At 40.8% G+C, this 27,302-nt stretch overlaps 1 protein-coding gene across 4 annotated transcripts in view; it reads left to right on the forward strand.

Moving 5' to 3' along the window:
* Positions 1–356: 356 nt before the first annotated feature.
* The window catches only part of TMEM117 (transmembrane protein 117), a 515,768-nt gene continuing 488,822 nt past the window's right edge, over positions 357–27,302 (forward strand). For 3 of the 4 annotated variants that reach the window (XM_039461745.2, XM_039461746.2, XM_074403163.1), the window contains exons 1-2: positions 7,937–8,269; positions 17,585–17,889. In XM_039461745.2, the coding sequence (XP_039317679.1) occupies positions 17,613–17,889 (277 nt within the window). In that variant the 5' untranslated portion in view covers positions 7,937–8,269; positions 17,585–17,612. Of the gene's footprint in view, positions 587–7,936; positions 8,270–17,584; positions 17,890–27,302 lie in introns of those variants that run through there. The other variant, XM_074403160.1, reaches the window with a different exon arrangement.

Here is a 27,302-nt window from a genome sequence, read left to right on the forward strand (position 1 = left end):
CCAGAGTTTGAGACCAGCCTGGCCAATATGGTGAAACCCTGTCTCTACTAAAAATACAAAAGTTAGCTGGGTGTGGTGGCACACACACCTGTAGTCCCAGCTACTTGGGAGGCTGAGGCAGAAGAATAGCTTGAACCCAGGAGGTGGAGGTTGCAGTGAGCAGAGATTGCACCACTATACTCCAGCCTGGGTGACAGAGTGAGACTCTGTCTCGGACAAAAAAAAAAAAAAAAAAAAAAGTGATGTAGTGGGCTGAATAGTGTCCCATCCCCCACCCAAAATTCATGTCCACCTGGAATCTCAGAATTGATCTTATTTGGAAATAGGGTCTTTGCAGATGTAATTAGTTACAATCTTAAGAAGAAATCATCCTGGATATGGAGCGAGCCGTAAATCCAATGATGTGCCTTTCTAAGAGAAGATAGAGATTTGAACACACAGACACAGAACAGAGGACGCGTGGAGGTGGAGGAACAAATTGGAGTGATGCGTCTGCAAGTCAGGCAACACCGAGAACCACCGTAAACTGTGAGAGAAAAAAAAGGATTCTCTTCTAGAACCTTTGGAGGGTGATCTGCTGCCACAGGTAATTTTACACTTCTAGTCCCTAGAACTGTGAAAAAATAAATTTGTTTTTTTTAAGCCACATTTGTGGTAATTTGTTAGGGCAGCCTGGAAAACGAATACAGTGAGCATAGGAGATACATGCTAACTTGAGGAAAGGAGGATATGTGAATTGTACCTTAGTCTACAATATTTTGAAGTATTATTATAATACCGACTGCAAATGAGTGCTCACTGTGAGCAGATTATGTGCTCTGTGAGATTCAGCTCTTAAATGGCATCCTAAAAATCAGAAGAATGGGCCAGCCAGGCCTCAGGGCTCAGCAGCTATGATGGAGGAGAGGCCTCAGTCACGTCTCAGGTAGCTCATTGGAAGAAGGCATTTCAGGCTTCTCCCTTATTCCTTCATATGAAATATTGGAGGTGGGGAGTTGCTCCCCTTAACCTTCGAGAGAAGCAGAGAGACCAGCACTTCACATCCATGGGAGAGGGTGACTCTTACTATTTTTCATTTCATGGCACCTGGTACTCATAACCCTTGTCATGAAACAAAGAAATAATTTTCGTTTCTTATGATTTAAAATTCCTGGTGCCAATTATTTCTTTTTACTTTCATTTCATCTTCCTCTATCCTGAGTCCCTGCCCTCATCCCCTTACTGATAAAATGGCTGGACCTGAGAAGTCCATTCTCAACAATCTGGTTTATCCTGCTGTTACAAATGATATATTTCACTATCCCCCATGAGTCCCTGCTCTCATGAATAGACTACAACATTCTGGCTCCCTCCCTTCATCTTTCTCTCCTTTCGTTCTTACCCTTTTTGCTGTCTTTCTCCACAGCTTCGGTACTTCTTCATTGAGAGCCTTTTGATAATTAGAGCTTTGGGCACTGGGTTTGTTTTTGTTTTTAAAAGACACAGGGTTTGGCTATTTTGCTGTCCAGGTTGATCTTGAACTTCTGAGCTCAAGCCTTCCTCCTGCCTCAGCCTCCTAAGTAGCCAGGACTACAAGGGCATGCCACTATGCCCAGCTCTCATCACTGTTTTTCTTCCCCCTTTTCTGTGTATCTAAATTCTCATCTTTCAATGTTTGCTTCAAACTTCTAGCTGGCTTTCTACAGCAATTCCTAGGGATAGTTTTATTTTCCCATTTCAAATTTCTGTAGCCTTTACGGTCAGTACAATGCATTTAGCCCCGATCATCTGTCACCTTGTATTACTATTTATGGTGATTATAAGCCATCTATTGTCTACTCATTTAGATCATGAGTTCCCTAAGGAAATAGACACACTTTATTTATATTAGAAACCTCAACATTCTGAAGTGCCTTGATAGACTAGCTGCTTGGAGATGCTTATTGATTGGGTGTATTTGGTACTTTACAAGAAGTCAAGAGCTCTCAAAAGCAAGTATATTATTGTGTTCCCCCAGATTAAGCCTCCCTCCTACCTTGGGCGAGGTCTGTCAAACTTGTCTGAGGCCTGTTTTGAAGGAAAACAAGCAGTTTTGAAGAAAGAAAAAGATCATTTGTTTTAGAACCAGGGAGAAAGGGAATGTCAGCTCAAAACTGCCGCAAGGCAAATTTGCCATTTAAAACTAGCAATCAAATTCCTGTTTATGAGGTCATCTAAGCACTGCATACTGGAAGTGGGAGCCTCTGTGTATGTGGGAGTGAGCATGGGGCAGAGGAGAAAGCAAGAGGCAGTAAAAGGAACTGTAGGGGCCAGGGCAGCACAGTTGCCCCTCTCTGTCAAGGTAAGAGGAATGGCCCTTTGAAGAAACTGCTGCACTTATACAGATTCTGGATAGCCCTGTGTATGAATCAGGGGTGATGCTGACCACCCCACCAGGCAGGTAACAGCTGTATTTCTGGTGTGACCACTAGCCCACCATCTGTTTGCATGACTCCTTTGCTTTGAAAAATGTTGAGGAAAATACCTTTGCCCAGCCATTTATAGGGTTAAGAGACGACTAGGTAAACCAGTTCTTCAGTAAAAGAAACTCTATGGTACACACAGAATATAAGCAGGGCAGGGGTGAAATGAATAATAATGATAATAAACAGCACCAACATTTATGGAAAATTTAATACATACGAGACCAAATGCTAAAAGTGTAACATTCATTTTTTAATCACTCTAGGAACACGCAAAGCTGTTACTTCTAAAATACAGAGAGGTTAATTAATTTGCTTGATATCATATTGCTAGCAGTTGGCATCATAAGGATTTCAGAGCACAGGTTCTTGTATTCCATGCAGTAGACATGTGATGGTCATCTTTTCACAAGCAAAATTCAGGCTTTGGGGCTTAAAACATATCAGTGTGCATTGAATTCAATGGGAATGAACAGTTGAAATTAGGATTGTTGAAGAAAATCCCAGTAGTAGAGTCATAACCCTTTAAATACCAAATAAAATTATGGATCATAATTTGTCTATGTTTGGTTGGCAAATTTCTCTTCTTGCCTCTTTGGCAATAAGGAAATTATGCTGTTTATATTCAGAGCATGCAATTAGTATCATTCTGATTGACCTATTGGAAGTTAAAAATAGTTTTCCTTAGAGTCCATCTAATCAATGACAAAAGCATTTCCTGATTGTCTTAGCAGAGGTTGCTGATGATTACACCTATACTTTCCCCTGGCTTTCAAAATGTCATTTGGAGAGGATAAACTGGGTCATAATGAAAGCTCTCACCAATTTTTGAAATGTACATTGAGCACTGATCTTGTCTTTACTTTTCTTTTCTTTTCTTTTTTTTTAAATAAAGAGTAAACTGTATTATTCAGGTACTAAGACATGTGAGGTGAACAGAAAAACATCATGTTCCACGTGGTTACTTCTGATTTTTTAACTCTTGGATCAGATTTTACAAAGGAATGATATATAAACAACATACATTTTAAGCCTATCCATAGGGTTGATTTCAGATGTAGAGGTGGAGTCGGCAGATGATTGACTAGTGTGATTTGAGAGTTTTCAAAAACAATTTATATTGTTACCCTGGCACTCTGGAACTATGGCCAACTGGCTAAATTCCTGTATATAAAAGAAATGGAGTTGTTTGGGCTAAAATATGGAGGAGAGAATGGGAGATTTATGCCCTACTATCTTGGTTTCTTTTTGGAAATCTGTCTATACATTTTGAAATTCACTGCTTGCCAACACTGAAGAAGTGGTTAACTCTGTGTGAGTAAGCAATCATCACCTGGCTAGTGGGCCAACAGATTTTGACCTAGAGGAATGTTTTCATAGAACAGTGAGGTTTGATGGGAAGGAAGAATGGCCTTTACTGAGCACCTATTACATAGGAGACACTACAGGTGTCTTATAGACACTGGGTCATTTAAAACCCCTAATACGGCCGGGCGCGGTGGCTCAAGCCTGTAATCCCAGCACTTTGGGAGGCCGAGGCGGGTGGATCACGAGGTCGAGAGATCGAGACCATCCTGGTCAACATGGTGAAACCCCGTCTCTACTAAAAATATAAAAAATTAGCTGGGCATGGTGGCACGTGCCTGTAATCCCAGCTACTCAGGAGGCTGAGGCAGGAGAATTGCCTGAACCCAGGAGGCGGAGGTTGCGGTGAGCCAAGATCGCGCCATTGCACTCCAGCCTGGGTAACAAGAGCGAAATTCCGTCTCAAAAAAAAAAAAATAAAATAAATAAAACCCCTAATACGTCTGCGTGGTATTGATTGGGATGGAAGGAGACTGAAGAATGAAGAAAACAGCAGTTGAAATCCTGAGTGGGATCTGTCTGTGAACAGATTTCAGTGACCTACTTGGAGCTCCTAAGTCCAGGTCCAGAGCTAACATCTTACCGCTTCATTGGTGAAGAGGGACGATCTGGAGATTCCTATTATAATTTTTTAGTAGCACTTTGTATAAGTTTATATCTAGTAAGGAGTGGAGCCAGAATTTATGCCAATATCAATTATACCAGGTCTCCTAACTATAAAACTCATATTATAAAACCCATATATCTTTCCTCTTATATGGGGAGGAAGTATTACATGAGATGAGAAGTTAAAACGTGAGCTCACAAGCCAGACTGCCTGGCTTCTGATCCTTACTCCACCACTATGGCTACTTCTGAGATCTCAAATGAACTACTCAACCTCAGTATGCCTCTCTCCTCAAAGGTAAATGTGGAGGGGGATACTCTGTGTTTAGCAGCTATCTCACAGGTCTTTAATACATGTAATGATGTAATGAGCTTAGTATACAATAAGCCCTCAATACATTGAGCTTTTTTTTTTTTTTTTTTTTTTTTTTGAGACAAAACTTCACTCTGTAGCCCAGGCTGGAGTACAGTGGTGAGTTCTCGGCTCACTGCAACCTGTGCCTCCTGGGCTCAAGCAATTCCCGTGCTTCAGCCACCCAAGTACCTAGGATTACAGGTGCTTGCCACCACACCTGGCTAATTTTTGTATTTTTAGTAGAAACGGCGTTTCACCATGTTGGCCAGGTTGGTGTCAAACCGCTGACCTCAGGTGATCCACCTGCCTTGGTCTCCCAAAGTGCTGGGATTACAGGTGTGAGCCACTATGCCCTTCCAACTTGAGCTTTTATCACTCATTGTTATTGTGACCAGGTGAAGAGGCTATTCCTCAGCCTGGTTCTGAAACAGGGCTGAGCTGGAGATCATGGCCGGCTGCCAAGGTAAAGGGCACATGTTTCCTGGTCAGTTGTAAAAAGGGAACATTGGTACTGAAAAAAAGCCTTGCCCGTTTCAGTATTTTGCCGTGAAGTGGTCCTGGAGAACTAGATTCTCTGAGCCCCACGGCCTCTCAACAGTAAATAGTACGCATTGGTAGAGCTTATTCTTAAAATTATCATTATATGAAGAGAGATCTAAAGGTAGGCTATTAAGTTCCATGTAAGTGATGCCAGGCATTTTGATTCTGATGAACTGAAATTCATTTTAGTAGACACCCATGTAGTTCAATTGATTATAGAATGGATTGAGTTCTATTTCTTAAGTAGACAAAAGAAAAGCTGCTGAATGATTTTTACCCCACTATCCCCTGAAATACAATGCATTTTTTAGTCTCTTTCTCAATGAAAGGAAAAGGGCTTCCTCTTTTCCTTTATTTTGTTTTTCCAGGTGCAACAGAGGGTTATAAATTACAGACCTTAACTGGGTGCTGTGGCTCACACCTGAAATGTCAGCACTGTGGGAGTTAGAGGCTGAAGGATGGTTTGAGGCCAGGAGTTCCTGATCAGGTGGACAACATAAATCCTGTCTCTACAGAATTTTTTAAATTAGCCAGGTGTGGTGGTGTGCACCTGTGGTCTCAGCTACTTGGGAGGCTGAGTCAGGAGGATTGCTTGAGGCCAGGAGTTTGAAGTTACAACGACCTATGATTGCACCACTGCACGGCAGCCTGGGTGTCAGAGCAAGATTCTGTCTCTTGAAGAAAAAAAAAAAAGGCTGGGCACGGTGGCTCACCTGTAACCCCAGCACTTTAAGAGGATGAGGTGGGCAGATCACTTGAGCTCAGGAGTTTGAGACCAGCCTAGACAATGTGGCAAAACCCTGTCTCTACAAAAATTACAAAAATTAGCCAGGTGTGGTGTTGTGTGCCTGTCGTCCTAGCTACTCTGGAGGCTGAGGTGGGAGGATCACTTGAGCACAGCAGGTCAAGGCTGCAGTGAGCTATAATTGTGCCACTGCACTCCAGCCTGGGGGGCAGAATGAGACTCTGTCTCAAAGAAAACACTAATAATAAAAGAAATAAATTACAGACCTCAGTATTCTATATAATTTGTGACGCTTTACTAATTTTCAGTTTTAACTGACTGAAGAGTCCTTGCTTTAAATGGAGAGCCAAGGAAAATACAGCATATGGAACCCATGTTAAACAGTTATACTTTAGCGAATAATACTAATCACAGTCATAAAAGCACAGTGGAATATAATGACTAATACGTAGAATTAATCAACTATTAATGAGCCATTACTGTAACTTACTATGTTAGATACTAAGGATACAATGATGAGTAAGAGTAGTCTCTGCCCTCGGAGAATTCATGAATTCATAGTGTCGTGCGGAAAAAAGAAGTCGCAAAAAACTGCAACGAAAGTGTAATAGTGAAATGTACGAAGTGCTAACATAGGCAACAGCTCTTTCTGGGAAAACTTGTTAAAGCATTGCAAAAGAGAACCTTACTAGTTAAGAGTTCTGTAAAATGGTCACGAACTGTGACTACTCTCTGTCTCTGTCTCTCTCTTTCTCTCTCTCTGTCTACATACACACACACATATACGTGTATGTGTATATATATATATATATATATATATGGTCATTCTTGGAAGCTAGAAAAATGTCAAATTAATGGGAAGTATGGCAGTGACTTTCCAATTATCCCCGTGCAGACTTGGGCATGGCTCTCTCCATCCCATTTCAAAATCTGCTGACACCTCAGCTCTCCCTCTTGCCATCCAACTCACTCCTGAATCAGGCTACCAGTCCAGGAGAGGGCCTAGCTCTTCCTTCCTAAGTTTGCTACTATGGGCGTATAGAAATTATCCTTTTTCCATTTGATTATACTAGTGATAACTTCCATTACCACGAAATATACACTAGGGATAACTTCCATTACCACGAAATATAAGCATGCTGGATAGCAGCTGTTAACACATTATAAGCAACTAGAAAACTGAAGTAGCAGTTGCTCTTAGGTGTGGCGACACATATTTGATGGAAAGGTTACATTCAGGAAGAGAGGAATTGGTCAAATGTGGTCAAAGGGTCTTCCTGCCCTATGCTGCAGCGGTATCATTTTGGCACCATAGAACGATAGGATCCTGAGAACCTCATGTTGCAAAAAGTTTAAAAATTGTGCATGTGTGTGCGCTGATGTACATATGTGTGCATGCATGTGTGTACGTGTGCTTATGTGTGTATACATATGAATGCATGAGTGTATTTGTGCATCTCTGTGTGTATGAATGTGTGTGTGTGCATAAGTGTGTGTGCATATGTGTTTGTGTGTCTGTGAGACGGGGCAGGTTGGAAAGTAAGTATAAGACTCCTCATACTCCCCGTGGGCTCTGCCTCTCCCCGCCCCCATATCCCCACACCACCAATAGACAAAAACAGAAATGATGTTTTGCGACCTGAGATTGCTTTCGAAAGTTTGTAGCTCTTGGAGGACATTCCAGTGGGACCCTCACTGGTTGCCTGCAGGATAGTGGATTTTCTGTCAGTCGCCCCCCACCCCCCACCAGGTTCCTGAGTCGTCCCCCGCCTGCAGCTGCCGCTCTGCAGAGGCGGGCCCGGCCGGGGCAGGCTCGGCCCGTGGCGCACGCTGCCCGCCGGCTGGAGTCAGCCCGTGGTGCGGGCGGGAGGGCGGGGGCGGGGAGAGGCCATGCCTCCAGCTGCAGGGGTTGCACACAGCCGGCATGATCGCGGTCACCTGCGCGGCGCCGGTACCCCTGCGCTCGCGTTGCCCGGCCCGCGGCCGCGGACTCTGCGGCGGGAGCGCGGCGCGGCGAAGCACCGGCGCGGAGGGCGCCCGGCGTAGGCGGCGGCGGGTGTGGGCCGAGCCGGTATTTATAGCTCCGTGACAGCAGCAGCGGCAGCGACGCCGCCGGCCCGTCTCGCCGCGCTTCCCAGCGAGGCCGCCGCGCGCCAACGGCTGGGCTCGACCGCGGCTCCGGTGTGCAGTCGCCCCGCGCCCCGCGCGACCCTGTGGGTGAGTACGAGGGCCGGGGCGCGGAGCGCGCCTCCCCCGCCGCTCGGTGCGGCCGCAGCGGAGCCCTCCCGGCCCGGCCGCCCGCAGCCCGGCCGCCTTCTTGTCCCTGCCCGCGAGTGCGGAAGCAGCCGCGGAACCCCGGCCCGGCCCCCGAATTCCCGGGCGCCTCTGCTCCTGCCTTCCTGGGGATGGCAGCCAAAGAGGCAGGGTGAAGTGTCAGGGGGAGGCGGGCGCGCCAGCCCTCTGGCTAAGGGCAGGGGGGACTCCTGTGCGCAAGGCTCTTGGTGGGAGCCCTCAAACTCTCGGCTCCGGCTCCGGGGTGCCCAGATACAGCGGGAGAGCAGACCTTGAACTTCCCTCGCTTCAGTGATTCCTAGCCTAGGAACTGAGTAAAAGCCCTATTTTTCTTAATTAAATTACTAGGTTGCAGTTCATTGGTGGTGGTCTTGCCGGGGGGAAAAAGACTTGGGTGTTTGCTAACTTCATCGTGACTAAATAAAACTATTTTTTTCAATCCTGTTTTTGAAAATGCCACAGGCCCACAAGTGTGTTCTACCCTCTGTGGAACAATAGTGTGTGTGTGTGTGTGTGTGTCTGTGTGTGTGTGTGTGTGCGTGAGACAGGAGTAAACATCACATGTTTGTCAGGAACCAAAAAGGAAAAAAAAATGAGTAAAAGTATGTTGAATATAAGGCTATATGTATTGCCCACCAAATTATAAATGATGTATTGTCTGAAATCCAAGGAAGGACTTCCAGGAAGCTTTCAGGATTTTGTTTTGGGTCGGAAACAACGTCTTCCAATTTATTGAATATAGAAGTAGTTGAATCCCTGTAAACCCCATTTTTGTTGTGAAGTATTGACCTTTGACCATGGATACACTTTCTTTTATCCTCCCCGTCTTTGTAGTTTAAAAGTAGTTGTGGATTTTGAAATTTTGACTCAGGTATTTATCCCTCTCATCCCACCCTTCATCTGATGAGAAACTGGTTTTTGACAGTTTTACCCATGCTTCTTGAAGATAATCTTTAAAAAAAAAATAAACTTTATACATGAATAAATTTTATTTAATTTATTAAATGTTATTTTATCTCAGCTCACTGCAACCTCTGCCACCCGGGTTCAAGTGATACTGCCTCAGCCTCTTGTGTAGCTGGGATTACAGGCATGCAGTGCACTACCACACCCGGCTAATTTTTGTGTTTTTAGTAGAGACGAGGTTTCACCATATTGGTTAGGCTGGACTCACCTTGTGATCCGCCCACCTTGGCCTCCCAAAGTTCTAGGATTACAGGCGTGAGCCACCACACCTGGCCGGCATTTCTTTATTACAAACAAATCACTGGAAAAGGAGGTCTAAACAGTTTTAAAGAATATAGTGGTGATTATTTTTTAACTTTATAATGTGCTAAGGCTTATAAATATTTTGCCATTTCAATGGAAAGTTGTCTCTGTTCAGAGGACCCCTAGACCTACTTTGCTTTTGAGTCTCTGTCTTAAAAACTTGCATTGATTAAGCAATTTGCTTGCCCTAGGGCTGCAGGATAGGAACAAGGGAAAACAAATCACTTAAAGATTGAAACAATGTGAAGAGAAAGTCTAGGAAGTAATTTATTGATGTAATCCTCTGAATTAGCTAAGGTACCACAAATATTATCCTGGAATCTATCAGAACCACTTATGGTGGTTTTATTGATTGACTTAAAAGGTTGCTTTTTATTTGAAAGCCCCTGTGGTCTTTTGTATTAGAGTAAAAGTAAGGAGTTCTAACGTTATTTCTGTTATTATTGCTATTTGTTTTTTTTAACCTGTATTAAGCACTTGCATCATGTAAAATGCTATAGATAACCTTTTCTTACCTTTTTATCTAACAATTTAAGATAATATACTAAGACCTATCATTACCTCAGGACTGGTCTGTGTGTATGTGTACATATGTGTGTGTTTGGGACGAGGCTGCTTAGAAAGTAAGTATAAGGCTTCTCGGCTGGGTTTGGTGGCTCCCGCCTGTAATCCCAGCACTTTGGGAGGCAGAGGCAGGTGGACCATGAGGTCAGGAGATAGAGACTATCTTGGCTAACATGGTAAAACCCTGTGTCTACTAAAATATAAAAAAAAATAGCCATGGTGGCATGTTTCTGTAGTTCCAGCTACTTGGGAGGCTGAGGTAGGGCAATCGCTTGAACCTGGGAGGCAGAGGTTGCAGTGAGCCGAGATCACACCACTGCACTCTTGTCTGGCTATTGAGCAAGACTCTGTCTCAAAAAAAAAGACTTCTCATACACCTTGTGGGCTCTGCCTCTCTCCACCCTCACATCCCATACCACCAATAGACAAAACAGAAAGGATGTTTTGCACCTGAGATTGCTTTTGAAAATTTGTAGCTCTTTGATGACATTCCATATATCTGGTTTTTCTACCTTTCTGCCATTTCTCCTTTTGCAGATTTGGATGTCCATTATCCAGACTCTACTCTCTCTGGAATGGAGTCCTCTGGGTTTTTTTTTTCTTTTTTTTTCTGACCCAAGGCCAGTCTGTTATCTATTATCCATTCATCTGTTTATTCGTTTATTCATCCATCAGCAAATATTTATTGAGGGCCTACTAGGTACAAGTCATCACTTAGTATTTACTCTTACTTCCTTCCCATTGACATTTTATTCTGTATTTTATACTCCACACACAGGTAACTAAGAGCAATAAATAACTTTGGGGTTGTAAAGAGGTAGTTGTGCCTGTTTTTGTCAGTTGGTAGCTGTATGACCCTAGGCAGATCATAACCTCTGAATTTCTGTTTCTTCACTGGTAAATCCAAATGGCTGGTTTCAGAAATAATTGAGAGAATACTTGGAAACTGCTTTCCAAGAGCCCAAACCCTTAAAAGCACTAAAAAGTGTTAATTACAAGTTTGTTGTCTACATCTACTGCAACCCTCTTCATCTCAGGAAATGCGTTTTCCATCTCAGGATGTGGCAGTTCCATTTTGCATTTTGCCTAGGTCACATCTACATCCAATGCATCAGCAAATCTTATTCGTTCTCTTTCAGTGTGTCCAGAAGTAGAGCTGTTTAAACTGCCTGCCTTAATTTTTCTCTGCTTGGTCCAAGTTGCATCTCTTTGGCAACAGCTTCCTCAGTAGCTTCCCTGCTTCTGTTCCTGGCCCTCCTTTCTTACAAAATATTTTCAACCAGGAAACAGACTGGCCCTTCTGACATATAAGTCAGATTATGTTCCTCCTCTGCTTCCTATCTCACTCAAGGTGAAAGCCCACATGGAAGAGCTTCAAGGCCTGCTCATGATCAGATGCTACCTTGTGTACCTCATCTCTTTCATACTCCCCCACACCTGTCATACTACCCATCCAGTCTTACTACCCTCCGTACAGATCCTTGATTTGCTCTAAGCATGCACCTGACAATGGCCTTTGCAACTTCTGTTCCCTCTGTCTGTATCACTCTTTCCCCAGATAGCTGCTGGCTTCTCTCCCTTCTTTCATGCCTGTCTTCTAATGTTACCTTATAATGAGGTCTTCAACTTCCCTCACACCTGACACTCCCTGTTAACTTTTCCTTGCTTTAATTTTGTTTGTGAAATGTCTTAAATTCTGTGTTTACTTGTTTACTTTTTATCTGTTTAATCCCTGTTTCCCCCAAAGAAACTATCAGATGCATGGCATCAGGGCTTTGTCTGTTAGTTTCCCTAGCACATAGGCCAGTGCCTGGCAAAAAATAGGCAATTGGTAAATATTGAACAGATGAATGAATGAATGAATGTTATTATAAAATTAACAAATCTGTATATCATTACTGATTGTATCACTCTTCTGCTCTGAAACCTGCGATAATTATCTGTTCTCTACTCAGTAAAATACAGACCAACACTTGAATAATATTTGTTGGATTGACTCCAAATTCTCCTTAACTGTCACAGCATAACTCCAAGCACCTGGTGTTCCAGCCACACAGAACTATTGTTATGTCTGTAAATCAGTCCCAGACAGTTTTCTCTGTGCCTTTGCACAAAATAGAAGTACTGTGACTTTTTAAATATAAGACGACTTTATTATCAGAAACTTTCTAACTAATGTAAAGGGTAAGAGTTTGCAATTTATGTCCTTGTGTGGGGAAGGCATTGAATGGAATGTTGAAGCGAGGTGGCTTGGATTTAAATTGTGGCTCTGGTATAAATTAATTTTGTTATTCTTTACAAGTTACTAAACTCTGAATCTCAGTTTCAACATTTGTAAAATGGGGAAAATAATATTTTCTTCATTGAGTTGGTATAAAATTTAAGAGATGCTTGTAAAACTCATCAACATAGTATGTGCTCAATAAATGTTAGCCTTAGAAATAGTAACTTATCACCTTGTGCTGAAATGAGAGGTGGTTGGGTGGGAGTGCATTAGTATTGTTACTGACCAAGCCATCAATGCAGACTTTGGACTCCACTGCTTCTCTTTGCTTTGTTTCCTTTAGTGGAAGTTGAATGTCAGGTTGCTCCACCTTCTTCTCATCTCATCTAAACAATGAGGGAGCTTCTCTTTGTGAATGTACCACTCAGCTCATCCAGTAGATGCCTATTGATCAACCAATACGAGCCCAGTACTGTGCTGTGCCCTGGCGGTAAACAGCCCCTTCTCTGAGGAGTTTATGATCAAGAGAGGGAGACAAACACATACACAGCTAATTTCGCTGTAATGAACGAGGAGCTAAGATAAAAGCTCATTCTCATCTGTGGTTACAGAAATGAATGTTTTAAAATGGAAAGGTTTTGCAGACTATGTGCCCTGTGTAACATAGTCCATTTGAACAGCCTCAAGCCTGGATTTAAATTAACAATGGAGTCACCAAATGATTATACTGATTGTAAAGATGCTTTATATGCACTACAGAGGTGAAAACAGTTTTGGTTCTCTGGATAATAGCAGGGTATCTAAGGAACTAAAAAGCAGGGCTGGGATGACTAGGCAAACATTTGCAGCCTGTGTACGAAGTCATGAAGTGAGGCTAAGCAGAGGTTTTATCCCAATTATTATGTAAAGGTTTGAAATTTGGGACCCTCTAGAAAATATCACATCAATTTATAGATTATGAGGCAAGAATAAATTCCACCCAGCTTAAATGATCAGTAATGGGGTCCTGTTCTGTTCTCCTAGTTGAAGCTGTTAGTGGAAATAAAGAATAAGCTGTAAGCATGATGGGAAATACCTTACTGTAAAAACACTTTCAGCTTTGTGGTATATTAGAAAGATTAAGGGCTAGGTTAGAAAGATTAGAAAGATTAAGGGCCCTTAGACTTGGACATGTCCTCTGTAAAATCTTCCTCTTTGTTCTCATTCCCCCAGTGCAAAGCTGTCTAGTCCTTCCTGTGGGCAACTACGCGTCCTAGACTTAACTATCTCATAGAACTTACCCTCTATTGAAATTATTTGATAACTAGACTGTGAACATTTAAATAAAAGTTTATGCACATATATACATTTGTCATTGTTTAGAAGAAGATCTGAAAGTAATTCCACCAAATTTGTAAGCAGTCATATCTCTGAGGAGAGGGATTTGGGCAGAGGAGAGAATATTGTTTAATTTTTGTTAATATATGCTCATTTAACCTCTGTGTTGTTTTGATTTTTAAATCTGTATTATGATTGTAAGACAAAAGTAATAATTGAAAAGAGGAGGCTGAGTATGGCGGCTCAAACCCATAATTCCAGCACTTTGGGAGCCTTAGGTGGGCAGATCACTTGAGCCCAGACGTTTAAGACCAATCTAAGGTACACGGTAAAACCCTGTCTCTACAGAAGATACAAAAGGGAAACCAGGCATAGTGTGTGGTTCAAGCTACTCGGGAGGTGGAAGTGGGAGGATTGCTTGAGCCCAGGAGGTGGAGGCTGCAGTGAGCCACGGTTGTGTGAGCTCTGCATTTCCACCTGGGAACACCTCTGCATGTCATCTTGCTCACCACCCCAATCTTAGACAGTGTTAGTCTGGATTCAAATCCTGATGTTTCCACTTACTGCTTACGTAAATTAAACAGGCAGCAACTGCTCTGAGCCTTTGTTTTCTTCCCTGTAATGTGGGAGTGATAGTAGCATTCATGGCATTACTGTGGGAATTAAATAAGATCATGTACTAGTGCAGGATTATTGCTCAGTGCTATAGTCCTATTTCCCGAAATAATATAAATGCTGGAGAGAAGCAGCTGTCTCAGAAATTTTTTGAATGTTCTAATTTAACTTGAGCATGTGGACATTACATAGCCCACGAAGCAAGATTCTGAAGTTAAAAACAACAAAAAAATAAGTATGTGCTAGCCCTCCAAAATGCATGTATTTAAAAAAAGAATCAAGATTTTATGTATTGGAGTTGATATGGCTGTCTGCAGGAAATGATGATCCGGCCCTGGAATTAGCCTCAGAGGCTCAGTTCACAGCTCTTCTGCCAGGTGACTTTGGGTCAGTTACGAAGTCTTTGTGAGCCTCAATTTCCTCTCTGTAAAATGAAGTGATAGGAATGATAATAACGGTATTTCAGTAGTATTTCTAAATCCTACTGCTTTAATTGTGTGTGTTCATGGTGGGAGGGAAGGTGGTGGTAGCAGCCATTTCAGAATTCTTCACTGGCAAAAGAAACAACAGCAACTTGTAATAATAGCTACTTAAATAATACTGTTTTTTTTTTCTAGTTCTGATGGGGGTGTAGGAACTATTTCTTTTTCATGACTCACTGGGCCTTGAGATGATTTTTGTGAATTTTTCTTGTCATGGTGGTCTTTGGACATTTCCAAAAGTGTTGTGTGAAGTTGAGTTGAAAAACCAACCTATTCTGGCTTTCTTATACATCAAATATCATGAAAACGCGTAAAAGTTCACTTTTGTTCTTCACTACTTGCTCTGCTCTCTTTGGTGTGAGAATCACACATTTGGTTTTCTGCTGCTATATAGCAGGCGATGAGCCTCATATTGAAAAATACAAAAAGAAAAACAAGATTCTTAAGATAGTCACCATTCCTAGGTGATCCGAGCTACAGCCCCGGGGGACGGATTTCAGAGTGTTCAACAAAGATAACAAGGGACTTGAAATTGCCTAGAAGGCTTATGAATCCAAGGCACAGTGACTGTTTGCTCCGCTGAATTCTATTGCCAGTCTTTTTGCATGTTTATATTGCTTTTGTAAAATAGTTATGACAAGTCTTCATTATCTAAGGCTGTGGGTTGAATTGGTCTATTCCTCAGCCCAGAATATTGGATTGGGCCTTGGGAACCTTGGAGGTTGTCTCAGATCTTCCATTGACTTAGGATCCTCCCCTACCAAGTGTTCAGGGTTTATAAAAGATTCTTTCTTTCTTTCTTTCTCTCTATCTCTCTCTCTCTCTCTCTCTCTCTCTCTCTCTCTCTCTCACACACACACACACACACACACACACACACACACACACATTTTCTTATGTATTAGAAGTAGGTATTGCAGAGTTAATGTAATTGTGTCTAGAGAAGAACATGTCTCCAGAAGACATTCAAGGGATGGCATTCCTGGGACTGGGCCCTGGGCCTGCTCTCTAGGTAAGGAAAGTGCCAGGAGTTGATCTGGCTGTTTGCAGAGAACAGTGATCATTCCCCTGAAGTCAGCCTCAGAGGCTCAGATCAGAGCTCTCCTGCTGGGTGACTTTGAGCAAGTTACAAAATCTGTGTCAGCCCCAATTTCCACCTTGTAAAATGAAGTGACAGGATTGATAATGATAGTATTTCAGGGGGTTGTTATGGCAAAAATGACAAAATGATACATGGGGACATCCAGCACAGAGACTGGCATGTAAAGTGCTGTAGGCTTTGTAAGGGACCCTCTTCTCCCTCTTCCCTTTCTGAATGCTGAATAAATTGAGAGAGAAGAAAAATGAATTGGCAGATGGCAGTCAAATTTTTGCCTGTATTATTTTTGATATCTAAGATTTAATCAGCATTATTGCTGAAAAACACATAGTTTAGTCTGAGAGCAAATGGGCTTATGAAAGCCAAACCCCAGAATTAGAAAGATGTAATCATCCACTTACAAGCCCTGGTGGACCCAGATAGATCTCTTCATGTGGAAGTTACAGCTTGTGTTCTTTATGGGCAAGCTGGTTCCCAAAGAGGGAAGAGGGAGGAGCTGAGCAAGACTTTGGAGGTGGGCTTGAACATTTACATTTGCAGACAGCTAAGTACTTTTCAGTGCACATTCAGGTTAGGACCCACTACTCATATGACATATTTTGCAGTGCTCTTTGCCTTTGAATGTGCTGTGGCCACTGCCTAGAGTGGCTAGCCTTCTATCCGTCCCTGACTAGAAAAAAATTCTACTAATCCTCTAACTTTAGTCTTGGGCATGTCCTCTGTAAAATCTTCCTCTTTGTTCTCATTCCCCCAGTGCAAAGCTGTCTAGTCCTTCCTGTGGGCAACTACTCGTCCTAGACTTAGCTATCTCATAGAACTTACACTCTATTGAAATTATTTGATACCTAGACTCTGAACATTTTAATAAAAGTTTATGCACATTATATACATTTGTCATTGTTTAGAAGAAGATCTGAAAGTAATTCCACCAAATTTGTAAGCAGTCATATCTCTGAGGAGAGGGATTTGGGCAGAGGAGAGAATATTGTTTAATTTTTGTTAATATATGCTCATTTAACCTCTGTGTTGTTTTGATTTTTAAATAACTCTGTATTATGATTGTAAGTCAAAAGTGATAATCAAAAAGAGGAGGCTGAGTATGGTGGCTCACACCCATTATCCCAGCACTTTGGGAGCCTTAGGTGGGCAGATCACTTGAGCCCAGACATTTAAGACGAATCTAAGGTACATGGTAAAACCCTGTCTCTACAGAAAATACAAAAGGGAAACCAGGCATAGTGGCACATGCCTGTGGTTCAAGCTACTTGGGAGGCAGAGGTGGGAGGATTGCTTGAGCCCAGGAGGTGGAGGCTGCAGTGAGCCACGGTTGTGCGAGCTCTGCATTTCCAACTGGGAACACCTCTGCATGTCATCTTGCTCACCACCCCAATCTTAGACAGTGTTCTGCCCCCTCACATTCCCTTTCTCCTCCCTACTCTTTTATTGTCTTTCTCTCCCAAGTCCTCAAATGATCAGAGGTATGATTAGATGTTAGGGAAGGGACAGTATTCACTTTCCTCATTCTCGGACTTGTCTTAGAGCCATAAGTGGAAACAGGTATCATCTTTTCCAAGTACATTTTATGGAACTGTTATAAACCTGAACTGATAAGGAGAAGAGAGAGAGACTATTTGTTTTCCTGCTCTAACCCTATCCATCTTTTCTTACAGGTAAACTACGAAGCTGAAGTTTTGAAGAATGGGTAAAGACTTTCGTTACTATTTTCAGCATCCCTGGTCTCGCATGATTGTGGCTTACTTGGTGATCTTCTTTAACTTCTTAATATTTGCGGAGGACCCAGTTTCTCATAGCCAAACAGAAGCCAACGTTATTGTTGTTGGAAACTGTTTTTCATTTGTTACAAATAAATACCCTAGAGGAGTTGGTTGGAGGATTTTGAAGGTGCTTCTATGGCTGCTTGCCATTCTCACAGGACTAATAGCTGGCAAATTTCTGTTCCATCAGCGTTTGTTTGGTAAGTACCATGACCCATGAAATGTAATGTTGCTAATTAATTTCTATTCTCCAAGATACAACTTTCCTGTTTCTAAATGCCAGTGTAGGAGGCGTTTGAGTTTGTCTTCCTGCTTGAAGTTCTCATGCATTGTTGTAACTGGATTCTCCAACCATTCTCTGTTTAACGGTATACTTTTCCTACTGTCTAAGGAAAATGAGCATGAGGCAAAATTAGTACCAAACTTCACTTCAGAAAAATAATGCTAGGTCAGGTATGGTGGCTCACGCCTGTAATCCCACCACTTTGGGAGGGCAAGATGGGCAGATCACTTGAGGTCAGAAGTTCGAGACCAGGCTGGCCTACATGGTGAAACCCCATCTCTACTAAAAATACAAACATTAACCAGGCATAGTGGTACATATTTGTAATCCTAGCTACTTGAGAGGTTGAAGGGGAGGATGGCTTGAACCCAGGAGGCGGAGGTTGCAGTGAGCCGAGATTGCGCCACTACACTCCAGCTTGGGTGACAGAGTAAGACTTTGTCACCAAAAAAAAAAAAAAAAAAGTTAAAATGAATATATATATATATAATTTTATTTAGAGCAGATATGAACATGAAAATGGCTTCCCCCCCATAAATGGAACCTAAGTATTGTATAGTAGAGAGTTTATAAATCATAAAGAAAATACCACCTGGGTGCGGTGGCTCACGCCTGTAATTCCAGCACTTTGGGAGGTTGAGGTGGGTGGATCACGATGTGAAGAGATCGAGATCATCCTGGTCAACATGGTGAAACCCCACCTCTACTAAAAAAAAAAAAATTACCTGGGCGTGGTAGTATATGTCTTTAATCCCAGCTACTTGGGAGGCTGAGGCAGGAGAATTGCTTGAACCCAGGAGGCAGAGGTTGCAGTGAACCCAGATCATGCCACTGCACCCAGCCATATCAAACCACATTTTCATTAAATATATTTTACACATATTTTCATTAATGAAGTTGGAACTCTAAACTCCCCCCCCCCCACCTTTTTTTAACATTGGCTTTAGGACATTTATTTTGAGCCCATCCAACTGTAGAATAGTGTATTAGTAAGGAATCTCTTGGTAATAAAAATGAGACTAAATTAGTTTAAGTTAAAATGGATTACTATAAGGATGTTGGGATAGGCTGAGTGTGGAATTTATTTTGGACATTGGGATGAATGGAACCAAGGGCTTGAAATCTGTTAGGATGCTGTTTGTCTCACTTTCTCTATACGATCTGCTTTATTCTCCCTTTACACTGAAGATGAATTTTTATTTACCTGGAGAGACTGGCTTGACTTTCCTGGTCTCAAGTTTAAACTCTTAGGGAAGAGAGTGAAGTTGTCTCAGTTAGGGTGTGGTTCCCACCTCTGAACTAATCGATTTTTGCCTAGAGGTAGGTGATATTTATTCAGTAAATGTTCATCACTTATTACATGCCAGACACAATTCTAGACAGTGAATCAAGCAGGCAAGTTCTCTGCCCTCATAAAAATTTACTTCCTACAGGAGAGAGAAGGACTAAACAAATAAATGTGTACTCCGTGTGAGTGGGGGAAAAGAAAGTAGTATTAAATGTTGTAGCTGGGTCAGTTAGGAAGAGAATTTAATAACAGCTTTGTACTTGGCAGTGATAAGATGATAGGTGAATTAGTGAAGGTATTTTTGGTCTAAAGGTTGGGTTAGAAATCATGGTAATGGCAATGATTTAAGGAATAAATAAATACCCCCCCCCCACACAGCATTACATATATATTTTTCTCTATTTCTTAAACTATTGCCATCTGTTTTTATTATATAAATATATAAAATGCACATATTTTATATTTATTGTCTATGCATATATGTATAAAATGCATGCATATGAATATATGCACATAGTTTCTAGACATTTAGTAAGAAACTGGAAGAAAGAAATGGAGAAGTGCTAAAAATGGAAGAATGGCCAAGGGGAAGTTTTGTTGGTGGTGGTGGGGCAGATAGTTTTATTTGGGGTTTAAGATTAATTGACCTGCTTATATTTATAGGAGAAGGAGCTAGATTAAAGTGGAGATAAAAAGATGTAGAGAACAGACAGCATCTGAAGGTTTCTGTGGTCTGGGACTTAAGACACAGGTAGAAATGGTGGCTTAGAGAGGACAAGAGGAGAGACCCCAGTTTCTCAAACATAGGCATGAGTGAGATAAAGATTGGTACTCCCATAGGTGTTTTTGAAGTGGAGGAATGGGAAGGTGGACAGTCTTCTTTCACCTGATAACCTCTTTTACTATGAAAAAGATGATCTGACGATAAAGATAGAGGGGCTTGATGATGCAGGGGATTTAAGAAAGCGGTCAAGGTTTGGAACAGTGGCCCTAGGGCAGACATCCCCAAACTTTTTACGCAGGGGGCCAGTTCACTGTCCCTCAGACCATTGGAGGGCCGCCACATACTGTGCTCCTCTCACTGACCACCAATGAAAGAGGTGCCCCTTCCTGAATTGCTGCTGGGGGGCCAGATAGATGGCCTCAGGGGGCCGCATGCGGCCTGCGGGCCCATAGTTTGTGGACGCCTGCCCTAGGGAGTTTGGAAGTGAACTGACTCAGAACAAAAGAAGGGGTTGCTGATTATCGCTGAGGGTTGTTAGCCATTATAAATTTGAATGATACCAATCTGGATTGTTGAGGAGTGTTCATTTTGAGAGCTCAGTCATCCGGAAGAGAATTTGAGCATGATTCATCTGGGTGAGGACTGCTCAGGCTTGCTGAATTGGAAACAAAGGATGGAAAATAAATGGAGAGTTGTAGTAAAAGCATTATTGATTTGGTTGACAGGGAGTTTGGGCTGGACGTGGAAAACAGGTGAGGGAGATGATGGTCTGGGAGGAATGGGCAGGGACCTGAAGATTTGGATGAAGCTCAACAGGTGAGATGGGAGTAAGAAAAGGGAAAGGATTGGTGGGTGTGGGCAGATGACATGTTGTAACAGAAGTAAACTATTTTTCAGTGGTGATTCCCAAGTAGGGTGTGGTCTTTTGAGAGTGAGTCCTAAAGTGGAGTGGAGAGATGGGTCATAGACACAAAGAATATTTAGGAGCTCAGTGTTTTTTGGATTATCCACCAAACATTAAACAAGCATCATGCTCTGCATAGTAATTATATGGATAGAAGGGGATAAGGGTGGAGAGTGAATGGGAGCAGGTCATTTCCAAGAATGGGTAGAGAGGGCTGGGGAGACAAATTATAAATTATTAAATTGTTGCAAAGTGCTGTTTTTGCCTTAAAATTTTATTTTGTGTGTCTTGAAAACTATAGTATTAAAGGTATTGAGATTGTGCAAATGCCGGGCACGCTTGGCATGAGATAATCTGTTTTTATTTTTACAAAATTGTAATATAACTATGCAAGTGTGTTTATTACAAGAACACAAACTTAAAAAAAAAAAAAGATACCTGTTGCAAGCAATGGCTGGATGTATTTGTATCCCATTCAAGAAATGTGCTTAGTGTAGGAAGTTAAGGCAACTTTAGATCAAAATATCCAGTCTGGAGAAAAGTTATCTGCCTTTATTGAAGATTGATTGAGAATCATACCATTAAGCTAATGGTATTAATAATATACAGGGCATCTGGTTTTGTAATTGCTATGTTTTATTAAATTATTCTGTTGCACACTTTTATCTCTTATGCTAAAGTCATGTTGCAGTTATGGCTTACGTTTTAATTCTTCTGTTGGTATAAATAATCAGCTCCAAAAAAACACTTCAGATTTCAAGTGGTTTATTGAGTACAAATTATGTTAAAATAATGGAAGTGAGTTGTTTATTTATTTATTTATTTATTTAACTTACAGTGGGCAAGATTCTATGATGTAGTCAGCTTTATTCTATTCGGCAATTTTCTTCTCCTTTTTTTCTTACTAAAAATCCTATGAAATTATATGGGATATTAAGGAATCATAACCTTCTGTAAATCTTGGTGAAGACTCTTGATTTAATTTTCTGATGAACTCCAAACTTCTCCCCTCTCATTTTCTGATCCAGTTTCCTAATGAGCTTTGAACTTGTCTTCTTCTGTCTCTGCTCATGGGAATTGATTCTTCCTTGCTTCATGAACTATTAATCATTTCCTCCTAGAAGTTATCTGCTCCTTTTGTTCATTATGGATCTTGCTACTGGAATTAGTTTTTCTGTATTGGTAAATGGTTTCTACCACTGCTCTGTGGTGAACAGGTCTGTGCAAACCTATCCCCAAAGACTGAGGGAGCTGAGAGGCTGAAGAAAGACGCTGACACATCCAGTTTCTCAGGAAACAACATTTAATAGGGACCTAGTACTTGTGAGATGGTGGATCTTTGCCCTGTTACCCTCCAGACCCAGGGCTTATCCATGACAGGGAACTTGCCTAAAGGAAGGATTCATGGTAAGTAGATAACGTAGACATCTTAGAGGCCTTCACAGAACTAGGGTTGATCAGAAGTCAACATGATGGATTAGCATTCAAGATGGAGTTACTTTGACGTGCAGAACCATCAACAGAATAAAATCTAAACTCCTTTGACTGATATCCAAAGCTATTTATGATCTATTTCTTCCTCACTCCAAACCTGGTCTTTGACATTCCGCATACTGCAGGGAATTATTTGCTGGTTCTCAAGCCTGCCGTGTTATCTCATGCCCCAGCGTTTTGCCTATGTGCTCTCCCATGCCCATTCTGCTCCTCCCTGCTTTGTCACTTTGGCTGGTTTTCCATTTTCCTTCAAATCTCATTTCAAGCGTTATCTTCTCTGTGACGCTTTCTCTGACTCCCTCCTGTAAGACTGCAGACGTCTTCTCTTCAGCTCCCACTTGTGACTACTTGTACCAAAGAGTCACAGCCATGCGATGATATGAAATGGAATTAAAAATTTAATGCAAACATAAATGTTTTATAGGCTTGGTATATGATCACTGTTTCTGCCCCTGTTCCCAAATAGTTAGCATTTATTCATAGTTCATTTGTTAAAGGGTGTATTTAACAATTTGTACATGCAAACTTCTGATAGGTGGTGGTGGTGGTGGTGGAGGTGGTGGTGGTGGTGGTGATGATGTGTGTATGTTGGGAGGAGTGAGATTGCTAATTACAAGCACAAAAATTTTTGTTACAGAAATATTGGAATGGCTTACAAAAATGATCAAAATAATTTTGCGGATCAACTAAACAGCTTCTTTTTAAAAAAATAATGTTCTAACAAAATGTCAAATACAAATATTATATAGAATGCCACTATTGCTTTCATTTAGTCAACTTGTAAGTGTTCCTTCATTTATTTTGTTATGGGAAATCTCTTAGTAGATTCCAGAAGGGCAGTACAGTATTGCCAATTTAAGGCATGCATGAGAGAAAGAGTGAATGATTCTGTGGTACATGATTTCATATACTTCATTGGTTATAAATTTGATTTTTCTGTGAGACATTAATATGATTTTATGACTCTTTATGTAGTGACATAATTCAGGAGCAGTTCTGAAATCAGAATTGATATGTTTAGAATTTTTTTTTTAGTTTAACACTAAATCTTGAGGTATCAGGATTTATAAAGTTAGATTCCATTGAAATGTCAGTTTATACTTTTCCAGTACCTCTCTCTTTCGTTTGCTTGGGTGATTCTAGTTTGTTTGTTTTTTTCTTTTTAAATATGTTTTAATAATGCATCCTAGCTTTTTAGGGGATTATACTTTAGAGATATCCATGAATAGAGATTTCAAAAATTATAGTGCTGACAATTAGGGCTTATCTACAAGGAGAATTTAATTTCTGGAGCTTATTCAATAAATAATTTTTATTCCAAAAAGGAATTGAAATTATTTACAACATATATGCATAATACAGTAGCAGTAGAAAATCAGGACCATAGAAAAGGCAGAATTAAATATGTTTTGATTTCGTGAGTTTCAAAACTTTGCTTGGTGCCGAGCTTCCTCAGAGCTGGGCACAAAGGCCAACTACATCACTGTGGTTATCAGCAGCGACAAAAATTGTAAGCTCCACAGAGGTATTTTTCCTTGCACCAAATTGTAGAACTTCCTTGCTGTAAATTTTGGTAATGCATTTCTTTTTCCTTCTGCTTGGTACAGGAGAAGCTGATTGGTTAAGTGGCAAATGCAGAAATGGATTTCGTATTCTTGTGTCTTAAAGCAAACTTTCATCAAAGTGTAGAGTATAACATTTAATCATGAAAGCAAGTCTGTGTGTGATGCTTTATTTCATGAAAACAATTTTCTGAAGGGCAAAGTGATCAGTGTTCAAGTTGCTTCGATTGAATAATTTTATCTGAGAATGGATTTTAGAACATCAAGACTCTGACAATATATTTCTTGGAAAAACTCCTATTATTTTTCTGGTTTTAACACTGACCTCTTAACATTGTTAGATGACCTCCACTGCAAGGAGCTTTCAGTCTCTTAGCAAGAATGGTGTTCTTTGTATTCATTGAAGCCATTACTTAGCTGAAAGGGGTGGTTGGAAGGCAGGCCACCTCAGAATGAGTTGGTAGGTGTAGCATCTGAAAACGATTCTAAGCCTGTTAATACTGTGTATTTCTTTTTTGAAACACGTATTTGCTTATATAGTTATTGTATAATTGTTTCATTAATGTCAGATTTCCCAGCTATACCCTAAACTCTGTGAGTGAGAGATTATGTTGCTGTTGCTTACCATTTAATCTTTAGTCCCTAAAATAATGCCTGGCACAGTAGCATTCAATACATTTGATTGAATAAATAAATTAATGTTTCTTCATCCTTTACATGTTGTATTTGCCACTATTTTTTTTTATTGTAAGACACAGAAAGGTATTTACTTGTTCATTCTTCAAAAATAAGACATGGTCTCCTATCTCAAGGAATTTAATATCTGGTTAAAAGACAAGATATGTATGCATGAAAAATTAAATACTCTGATGATACAAGAAAATGTATATCGAGTATCAAATGAACAGTACAGACTGAGTATTATGGGAATTTAGGAGAGAGGATTGTAGTGGGCCAGGACAATGAAAGAAAGCTTTGCTGCCCATGTGGGACCTAAATTGAGTCTCAAGCGTGAGTGGGATTCAGATATGATGAAAGGCATTCCTTGCAGATTTCAGGTCATGGGGTAGATAGTGTGAGCAAAGATAGGGACAGCTCAGCTTTCTTTTTGGGAGTTGAGGGGAAAGATGAAGAATTCATGCTCCTTTTGACTAAGAACAATTTATGTTAGGAAAAAGGACTTGCAGTGAAAAGGTGGGTTGGGCCAAAATTCTTCAGTCTTTAAATGCCAGTCTTCTATCTTTAGATTTTATCTCTTCCATTATGATCTGAAGTCACGGAAAATATTTGAACAATGTGTGAGGTGATGACAAGATTAGTCTTGAAACAAAATTTTAGGGGAATTGGAAAGGGAGAGATTCGGGGAGTGAAAAGGAAGTAAGAAGGTATTTTAGGGGCTACCTGCAATAATTCTGGCTTAAGTTTGTTCAGACTAGTCTAAAATAAGGGGTGGAGCAATGAGCAATCAGACTGGGGTATGTGAGGCCATGTGAAACCTCCACAACTCTAGGCAAGAGTGAGAGTGAAATTAAAGGTAACTAGGAAGATTAAGCTGGGAGGAGTGATTATCTTCCTTGAAAAATGAAAGAAAGTCCTTAGGAGAATCTGGTTAGAGGAGAAGATAATGAGTTAAGGAAGTGACGGGCCCCAGGTCCTGAGCGCATAAGTGATGGCCTATTTACCTCGAATAGTAGTTCACGGAACAGCAAGGGTGTGAGTTACTAAGTTTAGTCCAGGCCCACCATTTTCTTTTTCTTTCTCTGAACCTCGCTCTGCCTTGCTCTGTCACCAAGCTGGAGTGCTGTGGCATGATCTCGGCTCACTGCAACCTCCGCCTCCCTGGTTCATGTGATTCTCCTGCCTCAGCCTACCAAGTAGCTGGATTACAGTCATGGGCCACCATGCCCAGCTAATTTGTATTTTTAGTAGAGATGGAGTTTTGCCATGTTGGCCATGCTGATCTTGAACTCCTGACCTCAGGTGATCCACCCACCTGGGACTCCCAAAGGGTTGGGATTACAGTCATGAGCTACTGTGCCTGGCCCTGGCCCACCCCTTCTTATTCAAAACCCTGAGAGCAGATGTGTTTCAGAATTTAGAGCCTGTGCCTTTATTTAAGGTCACCCTGCTAAATATCCCATTATCAGAAATGTTAATATTTCTGTATATATGTATACATACTTACATGAAGTTGGATAATTAAAGACCACAGACAGACTGAAGTAAGTTCAGGTTAGGTTTTGCAGCTAAATGGATTCAGGTTTGGTCAGGTTTCGCCAATAAATTAGTTATAAAAATGAGAGTCTTTTGAATCTCAGAATTGTTGAAACTGGATTGTGGACCTGTATTTGACTATGACAGACATTTCATATACATCTTTACTTACCCCAAAATAGCCAGCTGCATAAAAAATCATGATTCTTTTTTAAATGCTGTAGTTAAAAAAAAAATAGAAGAATTTGACAACTAAATGGGTACAATAGATGTATACATGCTGAAGATGTACTTTTCTCATATTTGCATTATGCAAACTATTAAGAGGTTTGCTATTTTCTATGTACCTATGTCTGTTTTAGTTTGAAGCAGGAAGATTGGGGACAAAAGCATTCTCAGTATATTCAGAGATTTGAGAAGACAAATTCTGGTTTCTTTCATTTTACTGTAACAAAAAGGACATCTCCCATACAATACCAAGTAACTCAACAATATTTTGTCATTTAATGAATTTAATAAAGTGAAATGTCTGTTGGTTTTCTATTTTCTTAGCTTTAAGCTTAGTTTGAATTTTTTTGTTATGTTGAACTGCACATATAATTTTACCATTTCAAAACAAAATATTTAAAGACTCTGGAAAGCATAGGCAAGGTAGTCATGGTGATGCAGTAATATCAAAACATGAATTAGATATTTATGAATGAAAAACTATTATTTTAATACAGTGTTGGAGGATGGTTTGACTTCCTTTGTATTAATTTGAGATCTGAATAGCTGAGTAGTATAAATGACCAAGTTTATCATGCTAGTTGAGAGTATATTTTTTAAAAACTCTATTTATGACTACTCAGGGTAAATGTCAACAACTGATTATTTTAAGAATTGTATTATCAGAGTGCTAAGGACTTCATTTTGGGGAAATTTTTTGAACCAACACTGTCTATATAGCCAAATGCCATTTAAAATATGTATAGTTTTAAGCTTTGTCCCCTCGAAATATTTTGACACTCATGACAAATGTTTAATGTTGTGTTACCATCTTCATTTTCAACCAGTCTATACTGAGTGCTGGAATCATACCTCTTCTAGGTACTTGAATTGTCAACACTCAGTCTTTTTTCACAGAGTAATTTTAAACCCAAAA

The sequence above is a fragment of the Saimiri boliviensis genome, chromosome 7, assembly GCF_048565385.1.
Source record: "Saimiri boliviensis isolate mSaiBol1 chromosome 7, mSaiBol1.pri, whole genome shotgun sequence".
Classification (NCBI taxonomy): domain Eukaryota; kingdom Metazoa; phylum Chordata; class Mammalia; order Primates; family Cebidae; genus Saimiri; species Saimiri boliviensis.